The following is a 25,030-nucleotide window of genomic DNA, read 5'->3' on the forward strand; positions in this document are numbered from 1 at the left end:
CCATATGTTAAAAAACTCACTCCAAATCTCAAACTTCATCACTTTTCCTCCAAAATTCAAGTTATCATATTTTTATTTTTATAAATAAATACTCAAGATTGGTCTTATTTTAAAGATAATGAGATAATGTAAGTATCTTTTAATTAGTACCAATTTTACAAGAGATAAATGTACCAAAACCAGTTTGATGATTAAAATGAGATATAAAAAGGATGAATAGTGAAATGGAGGCATAGAGGATGGGTTGGAGTGGATAATTCCTCAAAAATGAAGGAATGGAGGGAGATTTGGAATTATAGAGTATGGGTCGGAGATGCTTTAATGTAACCTATACCGTAATACTTATTGTACTTGGAAGTCCTATTTTGGAATATATATATATATATATACATATTGGTACATTGGGAGGCCCTAGGCATCCTGGGGCCTTGGCCTTAAGACCGGGTGGAAACTATACTACTACAGTATAATTTATGTATTTCAATCCTACATAGTATGGAGAGGGGCCTAAAAAGTGGGCAACGGGAGAGGTTTTCATGTTTGAGCAAATGGAGTTACCCTAAAAAGTGCCTGCTATTGTAATTTTAACTTACCAAAGACAAAAAAAAAAAAAGGGTGGGTGGTTGCTCCTGTCCATCCCACGAGGCTCAGTCATGATCCTTGTGTCTCTCTCTCTCTCTCTCTCTCTCTCTCTCTCTCTCTCTCTCTCTATATATATATATATATATATATATATATATATATATCTGCTGGATACCAATAGGTGACAAGGGGTTCCAAGAGAAAAAAAGAAGCAAAGCTTGAGAAAGATGGCAGAGATAGCCAGTGGTAGTTTAATGGTGTTCCACTCCTCCCACAAAGCAACACTGCACACCTGGCCAGTGTCTTCTTTTCCTCCAAACATTTCTTCTTCAAGTGGGTAATCTATCCCTCATTTTCCTTCTCTGTTTCTAGATAGCTTCACAAATGTCATTCAAGATCCTCTCTCTCTCTCTCTCTCTGAGAAAGTGTTTTCTTCCTAATTATTTCGGGCTATTATTTTCTTAACATGGAAAACCAACAGAGATCCAAAGCCAACCAGCTAAACATCTCATGCCTAAATAAGCAAACAAAGAGCCAATTTCCTTCTTGTAACACCCGGGATGGTAGGTTGGTGGTGGTTTAAGAGCATCTCCACCCCCTACTTAGATTTTTACTCAAATTTAAGTACAAATTTGGGTAAAAACTTGATTTGGTATATGCACAAATTTGAGTAAAAATTTCATTAATGGCAATATTGTAAATTTAAAATTTTACCCAAATTTAAGTACAAATTTGGGTAAAAACTTGATTTGGTATATGCACAAATTTGAGTAAAAACTTCATTAATGGCAATATTGTAAATTTAAAGGTGTGAAATTTGCCTTCAAAAATTTGAGCAGGGTTTGAAGTTTAACCAAATTTTAGTTTTACTCAAATTTGGTAAGTTTGGGTAAGGAGTGGAGGAGCTTCTTAGGTGATTTTTACCCAAATTTGAGTTTGAGTCAAGATTTGAGCAAGAAGTGGAGATGCTCTCTCACTCCCATTTGAGTTGGTGACTATATGCCAAGGGACTTTTGGGCCTAGTTTGGGAAGACTCATGAGTCACTGGCTTTTCACTATACTTTGGGTAGGACCTAAGTCACATAATTTATATGCGGATGTGCGAGCACGAGCGTGAAAAATTACTAAAGTCCGCTAGAGCGACTATTGAGAGTGCGAGCATAATGCGAGCGGATTGAGATCTGGGAGTACATGGGATTTTGTATGGCTCAAGCCCGTCTTGAGAAAATTGATCACTTGTGTGACATACCTGTGTTGTTAGGCCCATCTAGACTTCTCTTGTCTTCTTTCCAAAGAATGCATGTGTCCAGTTTTTTTTTGCTTGGCAAGATGAAAATAACCGTTTGTTGTCTCAACAGCATGTTCTTCACCTTCGAGAAACTGATGCTTATAGTTGGCTGAAGTACTTTTCTCTTATCCTCAGGACAAAAGCAAAGTGGACAAGTGAGGGCCATGGCTTCCCCAATTTCAGCTCCAAAAAGAGAGACAGATCCAAAGAAGAGGATTGTGATAACAGGAATGGGGCTTGTATCAGTGCTTGGAAATGATGTTGACACATTCTACAACAAGCTGCTCAATGGAGAGAGTGGTATTCGACGAATTGACAGGTTTGATGCCTCCGATTACCCGGTCCAAATTGCCGGTCAGGTCCCGGATTTCTCGGCAGATGGCTTTATTGATGGAAACAGATATCAGAATCTTGATGACTGCTGGAAGTTTTGCCTGTTTGCAGCAAAAACAGCTCTCCAAGATGCCAATCTTAGTCCCCAAGTCCTCAAAACTGTAAGCTCTTCTGTTTCCCTTTTTCCAGAAAACGCAACGAACTCTATAGGCTAACTGTTTCCGAAAAGTGTTTCCAGAGGATTTTCACGGCGACTCCCCACTTTTCACTAACACCATGGCTATCGAGAAACATAACAGTATCAGTGATACGGCCTTCTATCGAATCGTATTGGCCGATCCACAAGTAAATAACAGTATCGGAGGTCCGAAATCCAATTATACAATACGTAACAGCATTTATTTAAAACCCTGATAAGCACCAAAAAGTTGTTTTTCACACCAAAAAGGAAAAACGATAATAATACAATAAGTGTTCTTGAACTCCATTGAGTTTGTTACTGGAAACACGAAAAATGACAACGAAGAAAACTGAAACAATACCAAACACTATATTAGTATTACTTACAGATGCCCACTACTACATGATAGGTCTGGGATCTGTAGAGAAATTTAGCAAGCTTAGGAAATGATAGGAACTAAAACAAAAGCAAAGATGATCCAACACAGCTTAGCATTTTGTTTGTCAAACATCTTCCTTCCTCACAAGTTTTGGACAAAAAGTGAAATCATTTTGATGGCAGCTGGATAGGTCTAAAATGGGAGCGGTGATGGGATCGGGAGCAGGTGGCATCAAAACTCTATACAATGCGGTGGATGCTCTTCTAAAACAAGACTACAGCAAGGTTTTAACCTCGTACTATCCAAACAATATGGGTCCAGCACTTCTAGCCATAGAAACCGGCTTTACAGGTCCGATCTACTCCATCTCAACAGCCTGCGCGAGTTCCAATTACTGCCTTTACGCTGCGGCAAATCACATCATAAAAGGGGAAGCACAAGTCATGGTGGCCGGTGGGACGGACTCTGGAGTGATACCGAGTGGCATCTGTGGGTTCATGGCTTGCAAAGCTCTGTCAAGCAGGAATGACGAGCCCCAAAAGGCTTCGAGGCCGTGGGATAAAGGCCGTGATGGTTTTGTCCTGAGTGAAGGCTCTGGTGTACTGGTAAGGAAAATATGTCTTTCATATGCAGAACCAGAATGTTCTGTTGACAGCAAAGCTTTAAACGAGGGTCATACTGTCCCTAAGAAGCACGGGCACCCCTAAAAGCGTGTCCGACACTTCTTCAATGTATCTTAATTTAGAAAATAAATTCATTGCATCTAACACTTAATCGGCACTACACTCGGCGAAACTTCGTGAAAGTTAATTGGTCAGGGTTATATTGCATATTTTAAAGTACCATGAACAGATGAACTAAAACAGTCTACATGACCTGCAATAAACATATAAAAACATGACTTTTTAAGGTGTCATTTGCATGTCGTGTGTTCGATACATTGAAAACCTGCTCGGGTGCCTAACGTTATTTCTATGGGAAAAGGTTATGGAGAGCTTGGAACATGCAACCAAGCGAGGAGCAAATATCATAGCAGAATACCTAGGAGGTGCAATATCCTCTGATGCTCATCACCTGACCGATCCTCGCTCTGATGGATCTGGAGTTGCATCCTGCATATCCAAGAGCCTGAAGATTGCCGGAGTATCTCCAGAAGAGGTTCTGAAATATATTTAGTTTTGGCCACTGGTACCCCAAAATTGACTATAATTACCACATGTATATCTAATGAAAAGACATGTGCTGATGACAATACAGGTGAATTACGTAAATGCTCACGCAACGTCCACACGAGTAGGAGATTTAGCAGAGGTCAGTGCAATAAAGAAGGTTTTCAAGAACCAGCGAGAACTAAAGATGAATGGAACAAAGGCAAGATTACAAGTGTCAAGTTCATGAAATTCTTGACATGTTCACATTACGTGTCTTCATTAACATGGTTGATGTCTTCGTTAACATGGTTGAGCTTTTTTGGCAGTCAATGATTGGTCATGCTATAGGAGCAGCTGGTGCTTTAGAAGCAATAGCAACAGTAAAAGCAATCGCTACTGGCTGGCTACATCCGACTATAAACCAATATGTATTTCGTTAATAACCAGGACTCCTATCAAGAGTTTTTTTTTCAGTAATCTTATATTGTACGGCACATTACAATATGGTTTTTGTGGCAGAATTTGGAACCGGAGGTTACAATTGACACTATACCGAATGGCAAGATAAAGCATGATGTCAACGTTGGTAAGTGTGTTACCCTTTCAATGTTTTCCTATGAGCCTACATGCTATGTTACTGTTCCCATGTTTTCCTATATCCCTACATGCATAGCGCAAACACAATATCATGTCCAAACATAGTACCACGGCCCGATCTATGAAGCAATTTCAGGTCAAAATCTAAAAAGAAACAACATAGAATTGAGCATAACATGAGGATTTACCCTCTGCGAAACAACTGATGTCTTATTCTCTCCTCGATACATGGATTTAAACTAATCTAGTTTCTACTTTTTTACCATAGCTATCTCCAACTCTTTCGGCTTCGGCGGACACAACTCGGCGGTTGTTTTTGCTCCCTTTACACCCTAAGAAGGGTTCAAGACCCTCATTGAGGAGAAATGGGACCAGGTTATGGATCTGCTCAAGTGGGAATTACAGATTACCAGTCCCGGCTCTGAAAAGCTAACTGCATGTTACAGTGAGAACAGAGCCTATCAGAGCAATGGGGGACATGGTCACCATCTTCACACCAGAAAGTTTGCTAATCTAATACTAGGTAGAAACTGGTATTGTAAGTTTTGTAGTACAGTTTGTTGGAACTATTTCATGATTTAGGACACCTATAGTGCCCGAATCTACCAAAAAACTAATGCACATATAACGCATAAACCTTATTGTAAAATCCTTATGAAAAAGTATTTAAAAACTAAAGAACCCGGTTTCCAATTTAGTAGTACTGGTTGCATTTTAGTTCTTTCCCTTGAAACTTCATCTTCCTTTTTGGGGGGATTCTGTAGATTAACGACAAACAAAGTTCAGCTTCTATCAATGTCAAGGCTTATCCCTTCTATAGTCTTTTTTCCATTTAAATGCAATTGTTGCCATTATAGCCATATTCTAGAATGAAACACCACTACAAGCAAGCACCACTTAATTTTCTGGAAGAGGACTCAACTATTGGTAGTTTCGACGTGGGTTTGCTGTCGTATTTACTATTCCACCAACTAGGATTTCAGGTCAAGATCTAGAATATATGTTTCAAAGAAACTGCCAAAAACAATCTGTTTCATAATTCCAATGTCCTTTTCATCTACATTAACTGCTATACCCACTGGCCACTGGTGTTGTAATGTGGCCTAGCCTTTAAAACCAACAACCAACAACAGAACGAGAAAGTGCAAGTGTGATGTCTCAGAATTATGTGTGTACTTGCCGTCAAACAGCATTGAGTTAAGAGTGTAAGAACTACGGAGTAGCTTTCAAAAAAGTAAGAACTACGGAGTATAAAATATCAGAGTTGTTCATTTATGGCACTGTAAAATATAAACAGCTCTTCCTGGACCAAAAACACACAAACCATACACAAACATACTCACAATCACCACGCTTGTGAGTTTGTTTGTGTATTAGTCTGCGTGTGTTTGTGGAGTTAGAACTATTGAAATATAAACCACCTAGTTGCATGCCATATTTAATAGCTTGAATACAGTTCATTGTAGTGGGTGACATAAGATCAGGGCCGATGGAGAAAAGGATAAAGCAAAATTAACATAAACTGATGATGCACACACGTATATATTGATAAGCCATAAAAAGCGATAACTATCAATAATTCCTCTCAGATTCACTTGATAGACAACAATCAACCGTAGATTCAGAAAACCATTCATCATAAACTAGATTTAGAAAGAATATATGACAGAAACAGCATACTTATCAACGAATAGTTGAACTATAAATGCTCATCTCTCTCATCCTACCAGAACTATACACGGAAATAACTTCTCATCAGGAAAACACAATAACATAAAAATAAACTGTATAGCAAATGTCAATCAGCTAGAGAACTTATAGGTGGGCATTAGAGAAGTACCTTGCTAGATTTCTAAAGAATATACATGGCAGACGTGGAGCAGTCTGCTGCTGCGATCTACCCACAGCGAGTGAGCTTCTTATTGCTGGACCTCGAGGATTGTCATCTTTTGAAGTCATCCATGCCCTTGCCTTCTTTTGGGCATCATCATCATATTCACTTGCCCTCATCTTCCAATTGGCTCTGTACCATGACGAATTGGCTTCATTCAAGAGCTTGGCATTTCTCTACTGAACTTTATTCGTAATCTGCATCTCCTTCAAGCCAGCTTCCTATATGCTCATAGTTGGCACTCTAACAATCCCAGTTTTACGCAGATAAATAAATAGTGTTTTTTTTTTATTTTTCAACAGCACGCAGATAAATAAATACTATCACAATCTTCAAAGCTACTTTCGAAACTCATACGTGTTTTGCTGCTCAATTTTTTTGTTTATTAAGGTTGAAAAAGCACCATATAACCAGGTTGACAGAAATTGCACTGCCATCGTTTCCATTTCACTAATTAGGTTTCCACCCAAAAACTTGCTGGCCCCGACATTAGAAGCTGATGTTTGTATTCATGTGCCTGTGACACTTTCGCTCTGCCTTCTAAAACACCTCAAGCAAAAGTAGCATGCGCAATTGGTTGAGCCCCTCTAAGATGCGGAGCTCAAGCTGCAGCATCACCACGCTAGTCTTTTCTGCTCTCTTTGTATGCTCGTCAAGGAGAGCATGTCAAATCTCCTTGTCCCCTTCCCGCCAAGAATAAAAAGGAAGATCGATATTGTTGACAGCAAGATATTTATGAGAAGCAGAACTGACGGCTAGAAACTGTACAAAAGGGATGAGATAGTGAAGCGCACCCAAGTTTCCGTGGTGCAAAAAGTAAAGAGTCGCTATGAAAGGGTCAGTTGAGGATTCAAAAAGGGTACATGTATAGGTGATAAAGGAGTAATTCAACAACTCTTCTCAGATACTTTCAAAAGAAATTCAAATTTGTATGATCTTCAACATGCATGCCATAATCACCCATCTCAACACATAACAGGAATGAGCACCAATTCCAACAATCATGAAATGAAATCCACAGGGAAAATTTGATCTTGTTCCAAGAACCATCACTAATCGCACATAAATCAAGTTTTTTTTTTTTGGAAAACTAGTTTACATTAAACACTTTCATCTACCTTGAGTAAACCATAGCCGCACCTATAATTGCTTTTCGTTCTTACATGAAAGCATTTCTTCTTCTAGCTTTAGCATTTCCAGTAGATCAAAAGCCTGAGTAATAGTATGAATTCATGGCATAAAGTGTAATGGAGATCCCGAAAGAAAACACTCAACATACAAAGTAGAAACAAGATTGCCAAGACAAACCAAACAAATAGACAAGGAGATGGTAGTAATCCATGCCTGTCCAGAACAACGCGCCGAATTCAGAGGAACTAGAAAAGTTCAAGATGATAGAAAATGTTTAATTTTTTGAGAACTCAGGTGTCCAGGCTAGTTTACGCACAGATGATAAAAATGTTCATACATAAAAGACATTATTTGAGAGATAAAAATTAACTAACAAATATCAACCACGAAATAGTACGAAACGAGAATTACAATAGTGTTTGCAATATATCTCTAAAGTAGGTCCAGCGTTCTTCTATAGCACAACTCTAGCAACAACTAACCTCCCTTTCTTCCTCTCCATCATCACCCAACACATCTTCCTCTTCAACCTCTGTAGTAGTAGACAAGGCACTTGCTTTAGTTGAACGCCGTTGCTCCTTCCGCTCCTTTATTTCAAGCTTTATGTCGTTTGAACCTAGCAATCTAAAGTCAGTGAATTACAGTCAACAAGTTGATATTATCACAACTTTCGAAGCCAATTCAATTTCATATAGGGTATATAATCCAAAGCTCAGTGGGATTACAGCTAAAGATCAGCAATTCCACCTTGTTAGCCCTTCAATCAGCAAAAGAATTTGGACAAGCTTAGGCGGATGATTCTACTTCCTCTTCAGGCACAAGCTCCATCACCTCACAAATCGAAAAGAAGTCCAACATATGGATCCATTCAATAACTGCAGGAAACAAAATAAGATTGAAACATGACCCCACTTCCTTTGAGTTTTCAACAAGGGAAAACCAAATTTTATTGACCCCACAATAGAGCTCCTAATTTACAATGAACTGCTATTGTTCTAGTTATCTACCCCAATTATAAATAATCTGGCTCCGGCCCTGCCTATAGTACATCTCGTAAGATCAAAATAGTGGTGCAATAGGATTGATACGATATAACATCACGTAATAGGAACATCATGCAATGCTCAAGTTCCAACAATAGATAATGGCTGTCTAAGAGCAAGCTAGTATGATATTTAAACAAATACAATCATCTTGTACGACAAATACAATCATCTTGTACAAACGTGGGGATTTTCAAGTATTTCAAGTGAAAATGCACCAAAGCAAATTCTTTTGCCTCAATATTTGATCATTCTATAGCCAATTAGAAAATAATATCACCGGGCAAGTACTTTGTTCTCTCCAAACTTAGCTGCTGTGAACGGGTGAACAAATTCCAATTTAAAACTAATCCAAAAATCATAAAATACAGAAGGTACCATAATTTCCAAGTACACGCCCTCACTTAATCGAGGTTGGCTGTACTAACATCCTCTCTCGTCTCATTAGCTGAGAAAAGCCCTAATCTGCCAATCATATCCTCTCAAACTTTCCTGCAAACTCCGCAAGCAAAATCCCATAACTTAATTGAATTACACGAAAATTGGAAACAAAAACCAAATCATAACGTATGACATCATCAATATATAACGAATGCGTTCGAGATTTACTATTAAATTCAAGATTTCTAGTTACCTGATCAACCAAATGATGAACCTAGAAAACTGAATGGAGGAATTGGATCGAGATAACGAACAGCAGGTGTGTGTGTGTGTGAGAGAGAGAGAGAGGGGGGTGGGTTTGGTTAAATTTAAGTCTAGATTTCTTCGCATCTTCAACATGCGAAGTCTTGTGAACACGACGTCGTCCCAGTTTGATTCATAGTTCTAAGAAACCTTTGGGGGACCTCACAGAGTCGCAACTTATGCATAGGTCATATTTAAATAATCTGAGACATTAACTTTTTTTAGATTGTTAAAACATAGTATATGATGTGAAAAAATCAAATTGATTGGATACGTTATTATATAGTACTGTAGTACTTAATCATAATGTATATATGTTTTTTAAAATGGGCTTTGCCACACCGAATTAAATCTATGAAACCTGTTTTTAAAATAATTCAATGTTCCTCGCATTGTAAACATGCGAGGTCCTTGATCAGATGTCGATTATCGAGTCAGGCCACAAGAAAGTAATTTCTCGCAGTAAGTCTGTTTACACAGAGAAATAGTGCATAGATTGTGCACAAATTTTATTGTGGGGTCCACCATGGGTCCCACACAAATGATCCATACCGTTCATTAAATGTAAAACATTTTTTCAAGAGTCTTTATAAAAATTCAGCTCAATCTAATACCTATAGGTGTTTGATCCAATCATCTAACTTTTCATTATTCATGAAAAATTAGATGATTAGATCGAGTATCTATAGATATCGGATTGAGCTGATTTTTTCCAGCGACCCTTGTAAAAATGTTTTACATTTAATGAACGGCTCGAATCATTTGTGTGAGACCCATGGTGGACTCCACAACAAAATTTGTGTACAATATGTGCGCGATTATCTGTGTCGTTAGCAGCGTTCAATTTCTTGTGAATTTTCTAGTCCTGCCCGTGAAAGGACTGCCTTTCATCCGACCGGAGAGGTGATTAGTTGAACTGCATGGTCGACCCTAGGCAAAATCGTGGAGTGGGGCCCTACTTTTTTTTACAATTATAAATAATAATAAAAATATTTATACTAATATAATTGTTCTAGTCCATGTTGAACATAGTACATGCTTTGGTTCTAGTGGTATAGATTGTGCCTTCTATTTTCTTTGACACGAGTTCAAACCATAGCTGCTCCATTGCCTATATTTGAATTATTTTTGGCATATAACACATTTAAAAAAAAAAGTACATTGCGGGGTCAAACTTAGGCACTATATGTAGGATAGAATTTACTTATCCCTTAAGGTACTCATACTATTATACGAACAAATAATATATATAGACATATAGTTACTTCAGAAAAGGGGTCCTACTTTGGGCCCAAAACTTTGGGGTCTTAGGCCCAGGTCTCTCAGGCCTTGTCTTTGGATTGAACCTGAGTTACAGTGTGCGTTAGCTGGTTCAAATATTTTTAACTGTCGAAAAAAAAAATGAAAGAAAATATAGGGGACAGAGAGAGACTCGGGGGCAGTTCATGAGGTGAGATTTAACTAACCATATCTGATGATTGGACATATCATATCACTTGATGATGAGTGAAGAAGTATTGACTCAATTGGGACCCCTTTAAACACATGCTGGATGCCAGTGTGTTGGCATTTTCATACAAAAAAAACCATGCCATGTGGTTCATAAATCTCATACATAAAAGACCCAAGTGGAGATGTGACCAAAGAGAAGCAGAAGCAGCAGCAAGCATACCAGCGAGCCCAGTGTCAGAATCATAGACGAGCCCTCCTTATATCGCGTGAACAAGTACTGTCACGTAGAGTTCTAAAATCCTTTTACAATTATACACATTTGTGTGGGAGCCACATGTTACTCAGCATGATGATCTTAGGTTCGCCCAGATCGAATAGAGATCACTAGGTTCTCTAGCACAAGTTCCTTTTGTACAACGTTGAGGGGAAGACACCGGCGTCACGGAGCCATGGCCTTCCTAGGACTAGGTTGAAGGATGACTGGATATTGAGGACTTGATGGGGGATCACTAACGTCGTCACTAGCAGAGAATTAGGTCCACGACTCCACGGGTCATCACGTGGTAGTGCTCCAGAAGCGAGTAACAACTTTTCCCTTAAATCTTTGGGCAATTGAATTGGTGTCATATGCAACCCATCTTTATGTGTTCCCTCTGCTTAGTACACCCTTCAATTAGAGTGGTTGTCTTGCACTTTTTCATTGAATGCTTTTTACTGGGTGGAAATCCCTGATTTGGTCTGTCATCCAAGGTAGAAATGTTCGGCCTGAGATTCTTATGCAGTGGTAGATAAGGATAACACCTCGAGTGGTAGAAGAACAAAACGACCACATAAATCAAAAGTGTGGTGTTTTTGTTATTAGGGAAAACACCTCGAGTGTTTTTGTTATCCGGGAATCTTGTAGGACCGCTCATGCCGGGTTGTAGTGCATCGTGTCCGTCTTTCATCGATCTCACATAATGAATGCACTTTTGAATGGTTTGAATGTTGCCTTGCAACTCTGTAGTGCATCCCTGCATTAGAGAGTTTCCGAATCACATATAATGAGTGCAAAGGCGCACAAATCGTTACGAAATTGTTAATCAAACTTGATGGAATACATTTATCTCTCCGACTATCCAACTATGTAGCCATTAGTACCTTTTTAGAAACTGACAATAATAATGTGTGACGAAATTATGTAGCCATTAGTACCTCAGTGTGATTTTACATTTGTGAAGACAATAATAATGCAGTAGATTGGGGAAACTTAAATATTTGACAAGTTATTGAATAAATCTTGTATGACAGAAATTATAGAAGATTGAAAGTTCTAATCAACATAAGCGTGCAACTAAAAGTACGATAGATTTTTTGACGAAAAAACATTTCAAAATATGATGGAGATGACCAAAGATATAGTAGTTCACAAGATTGATGATTTTAATTAACATACAAAGAATGATACACATCAACGATTGTGTTTGATGTAAAATTAACGTTGCTATCGAGGAAGCGTGCTTTTCAAGGTGTTAGTTGCAGTTAGAGGTGATGTCGAATGACAGCTACATGAAATCTATATTAATATTCTCTCTCTCTCTTATTCGTCAATAATGTAGGCGATGGTGAAGACGACGGAGAATACGAACGATAATTAACCGTGAATACTTATTACTTATTTTACAACTTATTACTTATAAAACTAAAAATTTACTAGTAACATCTGATGACATGTACACCGAATTACAAAACACTTTATACTATAGAAAAAAGCAAGAAAGTTTCCACATGGAGATTTTCATATTTGCCGGGCAACTTTGATTGAAGACGGCTATCAAAGGCTGATATCAGGACAATTCTTTCATCTAAAATATGAGTCCTTTAACTTTATCTTATTCCTACCCGAAAAGATTAATTTAAAAATTCAAACTTCCGGACTATGTTCATTTAAAATTGTAACCCACGTCACAATAGATTGAAATCTTTTGCTAATATTTTTCTTAGCTAGGGACATTGATAAAGTGTATCCTAAAAATTTCTCTCAAATATTTACCAAAAAAAATTTTAAAAAAATTCTCTCAAATGAATAATTTTCACAACTGCTTAAAAACAGTTGTGGACAAGATAATAATCACCTTGCCATAATCTGTATTTAATTATTCAAGACATGCAATCACAAAAAGAACAAAAAAAGAAGAAGAAGCAACGTTAGGTGTGAAGATTTGCGCATAAATTCATACACAAACATACTCAGAACTGTCCGAACGCATGTGTACTGTCAATATGTTGTGCAACTCAAGGGAGAGGAAGTCGCCGCGGTCCCAGACACATTTGCATGTAGATTTGTGTTCGGAAATCTGTGTGTACTAACATTTTCTGTTATTAGAAGAATTTGTACAGCCGATAAAAACAAGTAAGAATATGTACAATCTTTCTAGAGATAACGAAGCCCTGCATATTATAGTAATTATTCAATAATCCGGGAACACTGCCACGTAGTACTCTGAATCATTTCAGAACTCATATTTATGTGAGGTTCGGAGCACCGTAATGTGGTGCTCCAGACTATTTCAGAATCTACATTTATATGGGGGTCTACACACTTAGTCGTGGAATTCATGAGCATGAGATTATCTGATTATGTGGTTGTGAAGCGATCCGAAATTTCATGTGGCGGTGCTCGTGGATTAGTATTTTAATATAGTATTTAGTTTCACTGTTATCTAAGCCTTTTGCCTTGAAGTGGCTGTGGGCCCCACTTTCCCCGTGATTCAACGAACAAAATGTAAGGATATATTCTATAACCGCCCTTTTCTTGTGAAGAAGAAGCGCCAGAACCGTTTTAAACCCGCTCTCCTTCCCTCCCTCCCAGTCCCTCTCTCTCCTCCCCCCTCTCTCTCCCCACGATAGCAGTTAGTGTGAGATATGTGTATATACTTAAATTTATAAGCATAGGAGAACTGCCTAGTTCGTTACACAAGAAAGGGAGTTGAGAGAGAGAGAATGGGAGCCGATCAGCCGCAACCAAGCCGGTCCCCGCTGAAGCTGTCCCTGTCCTCCCTGCCAAGCCAGCGGATCGAGCCGCCGGGACTTGTGACACCGCCGCTCCAACCAATGGCTTCGGTTCCGTTCCTGTGGGAGGAGGCGCCAGGGAAGCCGCGGCCCTTCTTCCCTGTCGCCACCTCGCCGCCGCCTCCGAAGCCCAAGGTGGCGAGGTGCTTAGACCTCCCCCCGAGGCTTCTATTGACCGAGGGGAAGATGACCAACACGCCCTCCCCCACCACGGTACTCGACGGGCCTTACTCCGGCGGCCGCACCCTGTCCCACACGATGTCGTTTACTTTTGGCAAGGCGTCGTTTAGGATACCCGAAGGGAAGAAGCAGATTGGAAAGGAGAGGGGGAACTTCAGTTCTTTGAGGTGGGAGGAGAGTTTCAATGAAAACTATGACTGTGAGTCCGGGGGTATTTTGGACTTTTCACCTTCGGCTGGTGATTTCCCGGAGAGTTTTGCCCCAGAGCCGGAGATCACGAGGACTAGAAAGAGAAGCAGCTTCTTCGGTTCGTCCAAGTCTAACTTCTGGGTACGTAATTCACTCATGATTCACTCGAATTTCGGTTATGGTAAAGTAATCATTTTTTTTTGCTTTTCAGATGGTTTTAATTTTTTGATAGCATGCAACTAGATTCACAGGCATCGAACGACTTCATGATCGATTCCAGGATTACTATACACAAAATTGGACGATTTACTTTCGAACTCATATTAGTACTTTCCAGTCGGTTATTTGAGAAGCTATATTCTTGTCGTGATAACGTTATATTACATGAATAGAATAGTTATTCATGGTCTTGGTTCAATTACGTAACGTGCAACACTCTCTACAACTTCACTTTAATGTGAGTTCGTATGCTTTGATTTGGACATCCATTAATTTTAAATATGGACGGGTTTTGCTTCGCTTCAAGAATTCGAAGAAATTGAGCCTTCGATTTGGCTATTTCTGTATGTTTAAATATGTTTTTCCAAGTTTTTCTGTGTTATAATTTGAATTTATATTCTTTCTTTCATAAAGCTGATAAAAGGCTAGAACAGAATCCTCTTTTTCCCCTTTTGTTTTTGGTCTCGCGATTCCTAACTTTGAACTTGCCCATGACTTTTCTCGTCTTCTAAAACTTCAATTTCAAAATTTTTTGCGATGCTTTTGCCATTCTAATTTTTTGTTTAAAGCAGCTATTTTTCTGATTCAAAGTTTGAACATCTGTACCGAATTCGAATCACAAAAGGAACAAGCTATTAAAGGATTCAGTAATACTTTACGTGATACTAATCAATTATTTGTTCCTTTGATTTGAATTTCTTCTACGAAAAAGTAGAATTATGTATACGGTGTAGAGGAAAACTCTTTTATCGGTTCATTTGATCTATATATCTTTACACTTTATGAACAGATATATAGTTCATAATTTATGTTACCTTGTGAAATTTTACAGACGAGCATTTATGAAAGCGTTAAGCAAGCGGTGCCATGGAGGCGTAAACAAGAAAAGACGAGAAGGATGAACTACAGCTACGTCTGATCTACCTGATCATACAGTTACTTGACAGAAAAATTTGGCCTACGAACTGTATTCATCAAGAGTATCACATGAAAAGTTCTTATATACGAATTATACCATGTCGAAACTCCTGATTGATGTTTTTTTCTGGTTGAAACTTCAATTTGTAATGGTGCAATGGCATGAGAATGTCACATTGTGCTCTCTGTTTTGTTTATATGTGAAGAAGAAGAAAATCAGTTCATTCAAAACACAGTTAGCAGATTGATCTTAATTGAAGTTGCAAATTGTGTGAAAATGTGGGCAAATTGAACTTATGATCCCTGTACTTTGTTCGTCGTGTCAGTTTAGTCCTCTCCTCTCAATTTCAGTTGCCCCGAGTTTTTTTTTTCTTTTCAAACAGAGTATTTTCATTAATGACCAGAAAGTTCTAGGTGGACCGAATTACAGAGATCAGAGAGTAAGATTGCGAAGGGGGCCGGGGGAAGAACACTAGCATTTACAAGCTAGCCAATGCACACAAGAGTTGGCTTGGTTAGTGTTATGACCACGCCAAACAAAGAAATTAGTAAAATCAAATACTAGAGTTTGGATGTCATCGACTAAAGTATGAATATCTCACACTATTGATCCTCTCTTGGAAAAGAGCATTGATCAATGCAGCACAATCCGATTTTGCAATGGCTCACGCTAACCACGCCAAACAAAGAAATTAGTAAAATCAAATACTAGAGTTTGGATGTCATCGACTAAAGTATGAATATCTCACACTATTGATCCTCTCTTGGACAAGAGCATTGATCAATGCAGCACAATCCGATTTTGCAATGGCTCTTTCAATTCGCTTTGATTTGATCATTGACATATATATACACAAATAACTCATGCTTCAATATCAATATCAAGAGGAAAAGAAACCCTCGTCCTATAAATTTTGCTCTTTTAACTTCAAGAGTCGCCAAAAAAACCTTTATGAGTTGCGTCAATTTTAGCCTAGTTAATAACAACAATAGCAGTACCCATGTAATCTTCAATAGTCCAATTGATGGGGATATAAGCGAGATGACAAGAGACATACAGACCTAAAAACTGACTATGGTAGTTTAGATGATAATGCCTAAAAATTTGACGGCAAATGATGATCCTTGTACTTTTCTCATTGTCACAATTTAGTCCTCCCCTTGCAATCTCCATTGCAACAATTGCCCTTTAAATTTTGTGTGCGCCAATTTGGTCCAAATGATGATGGATACAACAAAGTTCGACGGAAATGAGTTGCCCCGCGCGACCAATCATTGCCTACGGGTGTTGTCGAGGCATTAAAAACAGTTATTGGGGTGTATAAAATCTCAGAAAATTATCTCACATACCTAAGTTAATGTAAGCCATCTACTTCGAATTTTGAAACGGTTCTCTAACTCTGTAAACTTTCCCACGCTGCATATGCACAAGGAAAGACACTCCTACAAATCCTAGAGAATAATGCATAAACCCGCGGATATTGCTCTGTGGTAATTACAAAAAAGACAAACCACCAAAACAAGACCCCTCTCTATCTCCCTATTCCTCTAGCTCTAGCTACCTCTACTGGATGAAGTTGTGGGCATTTGCTCTGTGGTAAAACTCTAAAAAAGATAACTACTGCAACGGGATGTCCCACCGTTAGACATTAGAAAGAGCAGTAGCAAGAGACCTCCTTCTCTTGTAATTGGCCTTGAAACAGGCCTGTCTCAGCTTCTTGGTTCTTTCAGTCAATTCGAGTTCCGGGAGCTTCTCTAGCATCCTCTTGTGCTCTTCTAACACCCCTATTTCTGTTGTCAATCCCAACTCCTGCATCATTTTCCGGGAAAAAAAAAAAAAAAACCAACAAATCCGTTACGATATCAGTAGAAAACAAGGTTATCTAGAATGTGGACCGTTTTATCTTGCAAGGCTACGATCTATCCAGGTTTTTGTCCAAATAACTAGGAAGTACGTTGGGATTGCTTTGAAATCGCTAAATCCAGTGTCTCGAAACATAGTTACACCACATTTTTAACGGACATTTCAATATCTAAATCAATAGAGTATTAACGTTCTCTGGTAACATATAGGTAAAAAAAGAGGGAGGAAAGAAAGAAAAAAAAAACCCAACTATACCTTGACATTGTGAATGAGTGATTTTAAGCTCTTAATCTTGCGGTGCGGCCACCTCATGATGTTTAGCTCTCTGCATCTCTTCTTGAGCACAGTCAATCCAACTTTCAACTCCTTGGCCGCTTTAGTTATCGGAACATCAAAGTACTTTTTGATCTCATCAAGTTCTAAGGCCGCAGACTTTGCTCTCATTCCACCACTAGTTTGCCTGATTCTTTCCCCCTCGTTCACGCTTGAAGAGCTCTTACAATTCCCCTGAATTGCGACTGGGACTTCACTTTTGATCGCACTTGATCCGCTAGCAATGCCCTGAAAATGACCAAAATTTTCGGCCATCGGGTTTAGCAGCTTATTAGTATCAATGCCAATATCTTCGTAAAACGATGGTAGGCTAAGGTCCCACGAGCTGATGTCACCGTTGATAGCTTCGAAATCATTGAAATCAAAATGGGTAATGGGGTTATTCATGTAGGGAACATGGCATTGATCGAATTCCGGAAAATTGTTCATCAGTTGGTCGAAGCTGTCGAAAAACATCGACTGTTGATCCAATGTCCTGCAAAACAGAATAATGCAAAATAAGACCAAAATACTGGAATAGTATTACACTGCAACGTGAAGTCTTCAAGTCTACTAATACAACATATGGATACAATCATGTTTGGAGCCATTCGATGCACGTGGACCCACGTGTTTCGAACGCCTCCGGAGTTGTGTTTTAAAATTACGTTATACACAAATAGAAAAAAAGGGTATAATCTAGAGAGGTCATTACCCTTGAGTTCGTTTTGGCAAGTACAACCAATCGAGCTCATTCTGGTAAGGCTTTTCCTCCACTTTTGGAACATAAAGTTGTAGAGAGTCCATTGTGAGAGAGAGTGAGAGAGAGAGAGGGATGAGAGAGAGGAGAGGGTGTGTGGGTATATATTGGGGTTGGGGAGGGAGATGGGGATTGGAGTTCGTGCACACGATTGTGGGAGTTACAAGTAGATTGTGGGAATCTAGTAAATGTGAAGTTAATGAATGAACGATTGCCAATCACAAAAGGGGGGGCTGCATCATTTGTTGCGTCTTTTAAATGCTTGTTTTTAAGTTACGTACGTACATGTTTCACGCGTATTTTCCCAGGTTTATGTACACGTACATTCAGGTATGATGTGCTGCATGCATGCTCGATCGAGCGCTCACACACACGCACTCACATTGGAAAGAGAGAGAGGGCCGGGCCGGGCGATCGCGCCCGACAGATAGGTTGATATAACATGGGATGAATATTTGCTTTACACAAGTTGAAAACATCTCCTCTATATGCACATTCGGGAACGTCCCTGAAGGGAGCCAAGGAAGGCGAGCACCTCGGGCCTCCAATTTTTATTTGAAATTACGAGTCCCAAATTTTATAGAGTAGAATATTGTCCTAGGTACAACAAAGAATCCGATTCTTTTCTCTTGTAAAGGATTTCTTATTGTAGTTGCAAGGCTCGTTGGAAACATTTATCATCCCTTCAATTTGCAGGTTTTTACTAGAGATAAGATGTTAGTAAATTACTAGTTCGTTAGATTGCTAGTAGGGGTAGCTATGTTGCTCCATCATAATTAGTATGAAATGGTTCTACAAGGCCTTTGGGCCAACTCCCATCCATCTTCTTCAATTTTTAGTTCGCACACTCATATGTATGTTGATTATAAATGTTTTCTTTCAATTAGGTGTCCAGGTCAGTTTACGCGCACCTCGATTATTTTTGGGAGATTGATCCCACGGCCCACTAATTTAAAAATAAATAAATTTCCTCTTGCTTTTTTGCTTAAGATTTTTTTTCGGAAACGAAAAACACTATTGTCGCATTAGAGAAATCCTGTGTCGTGGGAAATCCTACTACAATCATGCTTTTTTGCTTACAAATTTCTTTTGGAAGACTGATCCCACCGTCTACTAATTATTAAAAAAAAAATCATCACGCTTTTTTGCTTACAAATATTTTTTTTGTAACAAAAAGCACTATTGTCACATTACAGAGCTCCTGTGCTGGGAAATCCTACTTTCTTATTATCTTCTATTTTGTTTTTGTTTTGTTTTTTTTTTTGTTTTTTTCGAAATTTCTTATCTGTATATTGACAGCTGGTATGTGACTGCATCATGCATGCATGTTCCATACATCCATGTGAATACGCAAATCCCAAGAGGGGTTTTTATGAATGTGGTCGTTACACGAGAATTAACGAGGATAATAATAAGAAAAGTAATTGCGCAGTAAATCTTACTCCGTAATTAATTCATTGGTTAGATAAAAAATGAATTAACTGTGTTTTTTTGATTTTAACAGTTTTACAACCTGGTTTTAGTGTTTCGCAATTACAATTATGGTGCGTTTAAAATCATGAGCCGTCACGTACCTTCCCCATGTAAAAGAATATCTTCCAAATTAAATACTAGTACCATACAAGTTGGTCATCAAACATTTTCCAAGAACTAGTAGTAGCAACAAAACATAAAATCCATTTCCACCGTTCTGTTTCACTGCTCCTTCCACCGCTCTCAATTTCATCGTCCAAAAGTATTTTGGACAGTCCGAATTTTAAAAGACTCTTTAGGGAGTTTTTTTTTTAAAATTTGGACCATTGATTGCCAAGATGAACGGTGACATTGGGCTCTGTGGTGGGGGCAGCGCTGCCGATAGTAAAAAGATAACATTTCCCGGAAACAACCATCTTTAAGGAAAGTGGTTGTTGAAAATCCTTTACGAAAAACGCTACGGACACGACGTCGACATGAGTGCACATATTCGGAGATACATTAATAATTTTCACGGTATTAGTACTTGTGCAAATTAACCTTCAACTTTGTAAGTAAAATACAAACGAGAAAAGATCATCACAAACGTCTTCTTCATTTTCACTCCATTATCTTCCTTCCGAAACACAATCAAATACTTTTTTCACTTTCGTTCTCTTCTTTGTCCCATGATTTCTGCTTCAAGAGGCCGCAATTTGAAGCGTTACGATTCGAACCAAGTAATGCACCTGTTAAGAAAGCGCCTCAACGATCGGATCCACTCTCGATTTTGTTTATTTTCTTCTTGTAAAATTTTGCTATCCAAACGCAGCCTAAGTGAAAATTCTAACGTCCCTCGTTTTGGGTAAGTCGGGCCGCTTGCTCTGGCCCAGTAAATCTTTAGCGCTGTATTACGGTTCCTTTGTTGGGCCGTTCTCAGCCCAAAAGAAAATACTCGTACTAAGTGAGAGCACCCCAGTCCCTGTATTTTTTTTTATCGGCTCCCCCAGTCCGTAATCGACTGAAACTCGCAGGAAATTATGAAGTCCCAAAGAAGGGAAAATGACAGTTCATGACGTATTTTGATAATTAATATCCGTAAAAAATATGCTGAGAACATTTATTAATTAGCAAAATATCTTTGACGGAGATTAATTATCAAAACACGTCATTGACCGTCATTTTCCCCCAAAGAACCCCTACGGTTTGGACTGACGGTCAAGGCCCGGAACTTCATATTTAGTCCCTCGTAAAGCTCTAGTACTCCAAGGAACATGGGGGGAGGGGGGGCGGGCATGTAAAAGGACCTTATCAATTATAAACTTATAGAATTATGCGCCTAGGATCTGATGGGAGACAAGATCGACCCGATAGAAGCCCAACTATAAAGTCCCAAAAACCCTCTATAGTTTGGCCTGGTGGTCAAGGTCCGAAACTTCGAATTTGATCTCTGGTAAGATCTCAAGCTCGAAACTCCTTAGATTTTGTCAACTCTTTTGGAGTCAGTTCATAGAGAATTTTGCTCTGATTTTAATTGGAATCCCCGCAAATGGGCGTTGGATTGAGTTGAGTTTTGTTCACTCTCCAGTTAAAAAGATGAACATTATCGTCATTCATATTGGCTGAAATGATGTGAATCCTACCACAAAGTGATGTCATATTTACAAAAAAAAGTATATTACAGGAATGGGATCTACACTATTTCAACCAATAAAAAAAAATATTCACATTCTTTTAAAAAGAGTGAACAAAATTGGACTCCATCGAATTGGTCCTGCAGCCAACTTAAACTTGCTCGGACAATTGAGTTAGTAGTATAACCAAAAGAAAACCTATAAAGGCCCAAGGTGTAAAAGCTGCGGAGATTGAGAAATCATTCGTGGGACCCCTTTCCACCATTCACGCCGCTAATTAGAACTTTCTTAGGCAGTGATTTGAAATTATAGTACGAAAATTTTAAGTTCAAGAGGGTGGTTTTATTATGCGGGAAAAGCAAAAGCAATACCCAATCAAAACAGATTGTGGGTCCACTGTGCTTCTATTAGTACTACTACTCACGTAGTTGATTGTTACGGCCACACCTTGTCACTAGAAATTTGCAGTTTGAGACTTTTAACGCCAAGACGTAAATTTAGACTTTTGAGGCCAAGACTTTTTGCCTTTTGGGTTCCACCATTTCTTGCTAAGCCAAAAAGGTTGGGGAGGGAACGATCGGGCGTAATAGCTCTCTCTTGGACGTGATCATAGGAATTTTAAATCCGTGGTGAGAGCCTTCATAAGTGTTAACTGTCCCACCAAAAGCCAAAGAAAGTAATAGCCGGATCATGAGAGTCAAAAGAGAGTGAAGAGGCGTCGACACATTTCAAACCCGTGACCACAAGAGAGCCAAATCCAATAGGGGGTAACCCATTGCCATCTTGACCACCACCCCGGATGGGTTCTACGAGTGTGTTTATTGTTCACTCATAAGAGAATCAAATGTGCATTTATATTCTTTTGAATTTTCCTATATTATTCCAACCGAAATCTAGAGTATTAATTTTCTCTTCATATGGGTTGAACTCACAATCTCATTACCTCTAAAGTATAACAAGCACAATTAACGTGTCCAAGTGCTACAATTACATTCATTTTAATTAATGAGACCTCCAAACCATATGGTTTCTACAAATGCGACCGTATGTCTCACTTTTGTGTAAAGCTGGCTAAATCACATAATCCTTCGGCTACACTATCACCTCCCACTCTTAGATACTTTTGAAGAACTTTTTCGTACTATTTTTCTAGCTTTCCCAAACACGTACACATATTACGTGACTTAGATCCAAAGCAGTTGACCATACATGGGTGAACAAAAACATTCGTTTTGTTTCGTTCGAGAATACGGCCGTATTGGCCACTGGGCCTATATAAAAGCAATGGAGGATGGATATCTATAGCATGGTTTTTACAATAAGTACTCCCTCCGTCCCAAAATATTTGTCCGGTCCGCAAAACGGGGTGTTAAAAATTATACAATTTTTACAAGAAAAAATCAAAAGTTTTTTAACAACTTACTAGATATCAATGAGTATTTTTAATTTGTGAAAAAAGTTTGAATTTTTTCTTGAAAAAATTGCATTATTTTTATCACTCCGTTTTGCGGACCGGACAATCATTTTGGGACGGAAGGAGTATAGTATAAGAACAATATTAATTCGCGACTCGCGTGAAGTATAGGACCGATTACATTAAATCCATGTAGGCAGTAGGCTAGGGGGAAGTCTACCCCTACCACTCTGTTTCATCGCTCCTTCAACCGCGACGCTCAAATCTCACCGTTCGTCTCGACAATTAATGGTTCCGCGCGATTTTTAAAAACTCTTTTCAGGGAAGAATTCTTTTAAAGTCGAAACCGTCCAAAACACGTTCGAAAGATACGATTGAGAGTGGTGGGGTAGACTAGCTTTTTGAGTAGGCTAATGCCCATAATCACCTTAAACATGCCACAATTTTCATGTTTATTTAATTGTTGTCCCTTATGGGGGGCATCAATAACATTTAAGCAGTTATTATTAATACTATATAGAGTTGAGAGAGTGAGAGTTTATGTGTTGGAGGTTTTAAAATTGCAATGATGTGGTCTTCTACTAGTAGTCACAAAAAATACTAATGCCACCAACCCAAGAGTGTCTCCAAAGGTCACTTTCTCCACTGAGCGAAGCCCTCCAAGGAATGCAGATATAGCGTGTATATTTCACGCTCCAATTCTTTCTTTCTTTCTCTCCTTCTATTTTTGAAGGAAGAGCACTTCCGTCGCTGAAACCATCCTTCCTCATGGATGTGGTGCTGGAAATCCACGGCATGAACACCTCCCTCGCCGCCTTCACCGTTGCTTGAGAAAGTGGAATCCACGCATGCATGCAGTAAGATCCTGTTTGCTACAGATTGGTGGTGGTCAATCCGAATATGTAAGAAATTGGAAAGATATCATCTCTTGTTGAGAGATAGACTCAGCTCATATTCACAAGAGGTAGAGATAGAGGAGAGGGGAGGGAGAGAACCTAATTTATCCTTAATCAACACACACACTCTCTCTCTCTTAGTCATGAACATTATTTTCTCACATATTGGATGGTTGACATTATTTTGTATTTTGATTAAGTGATTTGGATATATAAGTTAACTACAAAATTCCTCGATATCGTATATTTTTGGCAAGGGAAATACGATAATTAGAGGATGAATTACATGATCCTCAATTAGTAGAATACTAATTATATATCACGCGTAGAGTTCGATACCGTTTTTGAAAGACTTTTTCACGTTCGTGTTGGTATTCTCGATTCAAAACCTTCCACGCTCTTGATATGTCGCGTGGTCCATGAAGCCTCTTCATTTTGTTTTGCTTCTTCCTTCGCGTGCCTTAAAAGGGCTTTGTTTGCGAGCCCATCACTATCAGTGGCCCAATTACCTTTTGACCCGCCCGTGAAGCTTATCCATCGTGATTTGCCATGGAATGATACTAACATACATCCGACGGTCAAAAACGAGCCGAATCAAGTTCATCCAATGAACAGCAGAAATCCAAAACCAAGAGTGTCACGTGGGACCCAAGTGCCAACAGATAGCTCATACCTGTTAAGGAGTACTACTAATATTTGTTTTTTTCTTAACATTATTTTCGAATACTCCTCCAGATATAAATCATGTTGGACGTCAACACCAGTTTAGGTAATCCTACAATTGAACATTCGCTCTCAATCATTGTTATCGCGAATTAAATAGTTTGGTCACGGCTTTTCGAAAGATACTTTCGCATTTGTGCTTGTAATCTTGCTGACGCTTACGTATATATGATATCTTATTTCTGCGGGCACTTGTTTGGTATTTATTTACTACAACATAGGTATGAGACCCTCCCTTTTTTATCCTACATTACTATGAGACAATTATTTAGTATGTACTTTTGTGAAAATTCATATGTCAACTTTTACTAAATACATTTTCTTAGTTAATCCCTCCTTCTTAATTTCTCCTATAATATATATATCCCTCTTATTTCTTATTCACAAAACTTTATTCGTTCAAGCGGTTGGTATAGACTCATTATCTTTTTCTTTTTCTTTTTTTTTAAACTCAATGTATTGATTCATTATCAGCTTGGTCTAATCCTCTGTTTTTTTCTTTTGAAATTTGTCTACCTTGTTTGATTCTTTCTTTTTTTTTTTTTTTTTGTGTGTGTGTGTGTGTGTTTTGAGATGTCCCAAAACATTTATTCCCTTTCTAAAAGTAACCATTCTGAACATTCCAAACCTTCAATTTTACCCTTAAAAAAGTCATCTTTCCATCCAATTGGTTTGTCAATCGTTGATATTGGTATCATGGTCAAAT

The 25,030-nt window shown here is 38.6% G+C and overlaps 3 protein-coding genes and 1 long non-coding RNA gene across 7 annotated transcripts in view; 2 read left to right on the top strand and 2 right to left on the bottom strand.

The window, feature by feature from the left end:
• The first annotated feature begins 720 nt into the window (after positions 1-720).
• LOC131319814 (3-oxoacyl-[acyl-carrier-protein] synthase I, chloroplastic-like) overlaps positions 721-25,030 on the top strand; it is a 59,325-nt gene continuing 35,015 nt past the window's right edge. Inside the window, exons 1-8 of one of the 2 annotated variants that reach the window (XM_058350220.1) lie at positions 721-915; positions 2,006-2,364; positions 2,946-3,368; positions 3,748-3,921; positions 4,021-4,134; positions 4,241-4,342; positions 4,434-4,500; positions 4,780-5,328. In XM_058350220.1, the coding sequence (XP_058206203.1) occupies positions 810-915; positions 2,006-2,364; positions 2,946-3,368; positions 3,748-3,921; positions 4,021-4,134; positions 4,241-4,342; positions 4,434-4,500; positions 4,780-4,847 (1,413 nt within the window). In that variant the 5' untranslated portion in view covers positions 721-809 and the 3' untranslated portion in view covers positions 4,848-5,328. Of the gene's footprint in view, positions 916-2,005; positions 2,365-2,945; positions 3,369-3,747; positions 3,922-4,020; positions 4,174-4,240; positions 4,343-4,433; positions 4,501-4,779; positions 5,329-25,030 lie in introns of those variants that run through there. The other variant, XM_058350221.1, reaches the window with a different exon arrangement.
• LOC131319820 (uncharacterized) lies at positions 5,901-9,309 on the bottom strand. Of its 3 annotated transcripts, XR_009198053.1 has the most exons (7): positions 9,211-9,309; positions 8,955-9,068; positions 8,281-8,408; positions 8,016-8,157; positions 7,543-7,614; positions 6,806-7,085; positions 5,901-6,645 (listed from the first exon to the last, which is right to left on the bottom strand). It is a non-coding gene; the product is annotated as an uncharacterized LOC131319820 (long non-coding RNA). The 3 variants fall into 3 exon arrangements; XR_009198052.1 differs by lacking the exon at positions 7,543-7,614 and having other exon boundaries at positions 5,901-7,164; positions 9,211-9,301; XR_009198054.1 differs by lacking the exons at positions 6,806-7,085; positions 7,543-7,614 and having other exon boundaries at positions 9,211-9,299.
• LOC131319818 (uncharacterized) lies at positions 13,512-15,566 on the top strand. Its single transcript, XM_058350225.1, has 2 exons — positions 13,512-14,273; positions 15,184-15,566. The coding sequence occupies exons 1-2, from the start codon at positions 13,695-13,697 to the stop codon at positions 15,268-15,270; spliced, it is 666 nt and encodes a 221-aa protein (XP_058206208.1). The 5' UTR covers positions 13,512-13,694; the 3' UTR covers positions 15,271-15,566.
• On the bottom strand, positions 16,645-17,931 carry LOC131319817 (protein RKD4). Its single transcript, XM_058350224.1, has 2 exons — positions 17,389-17,931; positions 16,645-17,079 (listed from the first exon to the last, which is right to left on the bottom strand). The coding sequence occupies exons 1-2, from the start codon at positions 17,920-17,922 to the stop codon at positions 16,912-16,914; spliced, it is 702 nt and encodes a 233-aa protein (XP_058206207.1). The 5' UTR covers positions 17,923-17,931; the 3' UTR covers positions 16,645-16,911.

This window comes from Rhododendron vialii, chromosome 3a (genome assembly GCF_030253575.1).
Source record: "Rhododendron vialii isolate Sample 1 chromosome 3a, ASM3025357v1".
Classification (NCBI taxonomy): Eukaryota; Viridiplantae; Streptophyta; class Magnoliopsida; order Ericales; family Ericaceae; genus Rhododendron; species Rhododendron vialii.

Excerpts from the sequence above, each read along its gene's own strand:
- LOC131319818 (XM_058350225.1), top strand. The coding sequence starts at position 13,695 with ATGGGAGCCGATCAGCCGCAACCAAGCCGGTCCCCGCTGAAGCTGTCC. Across the intron at positions 14,274-15,183 it reads CGTCCAAGTCTAACTTCTGG|ACGAGCATTTATGAAAGCGT; the intron begins GTACGTAATTCA and ends GAAATTTTACAG.
- LOC131319817 (XM_058350224.1), bottom strand. The coding sequence starts at position 17,922 with ATGTTTTTCGACAGCTTCGACCAACTGATGAACAATTTTCCGGAATTC. Across the intron at positions 17,080-17,388 it reads CACTCATTCACAATGTCAAG|GAGTTGGGATTGACAACAGA; the intron begins GTATAGTTGGGT and ends AAAATGATGCAG.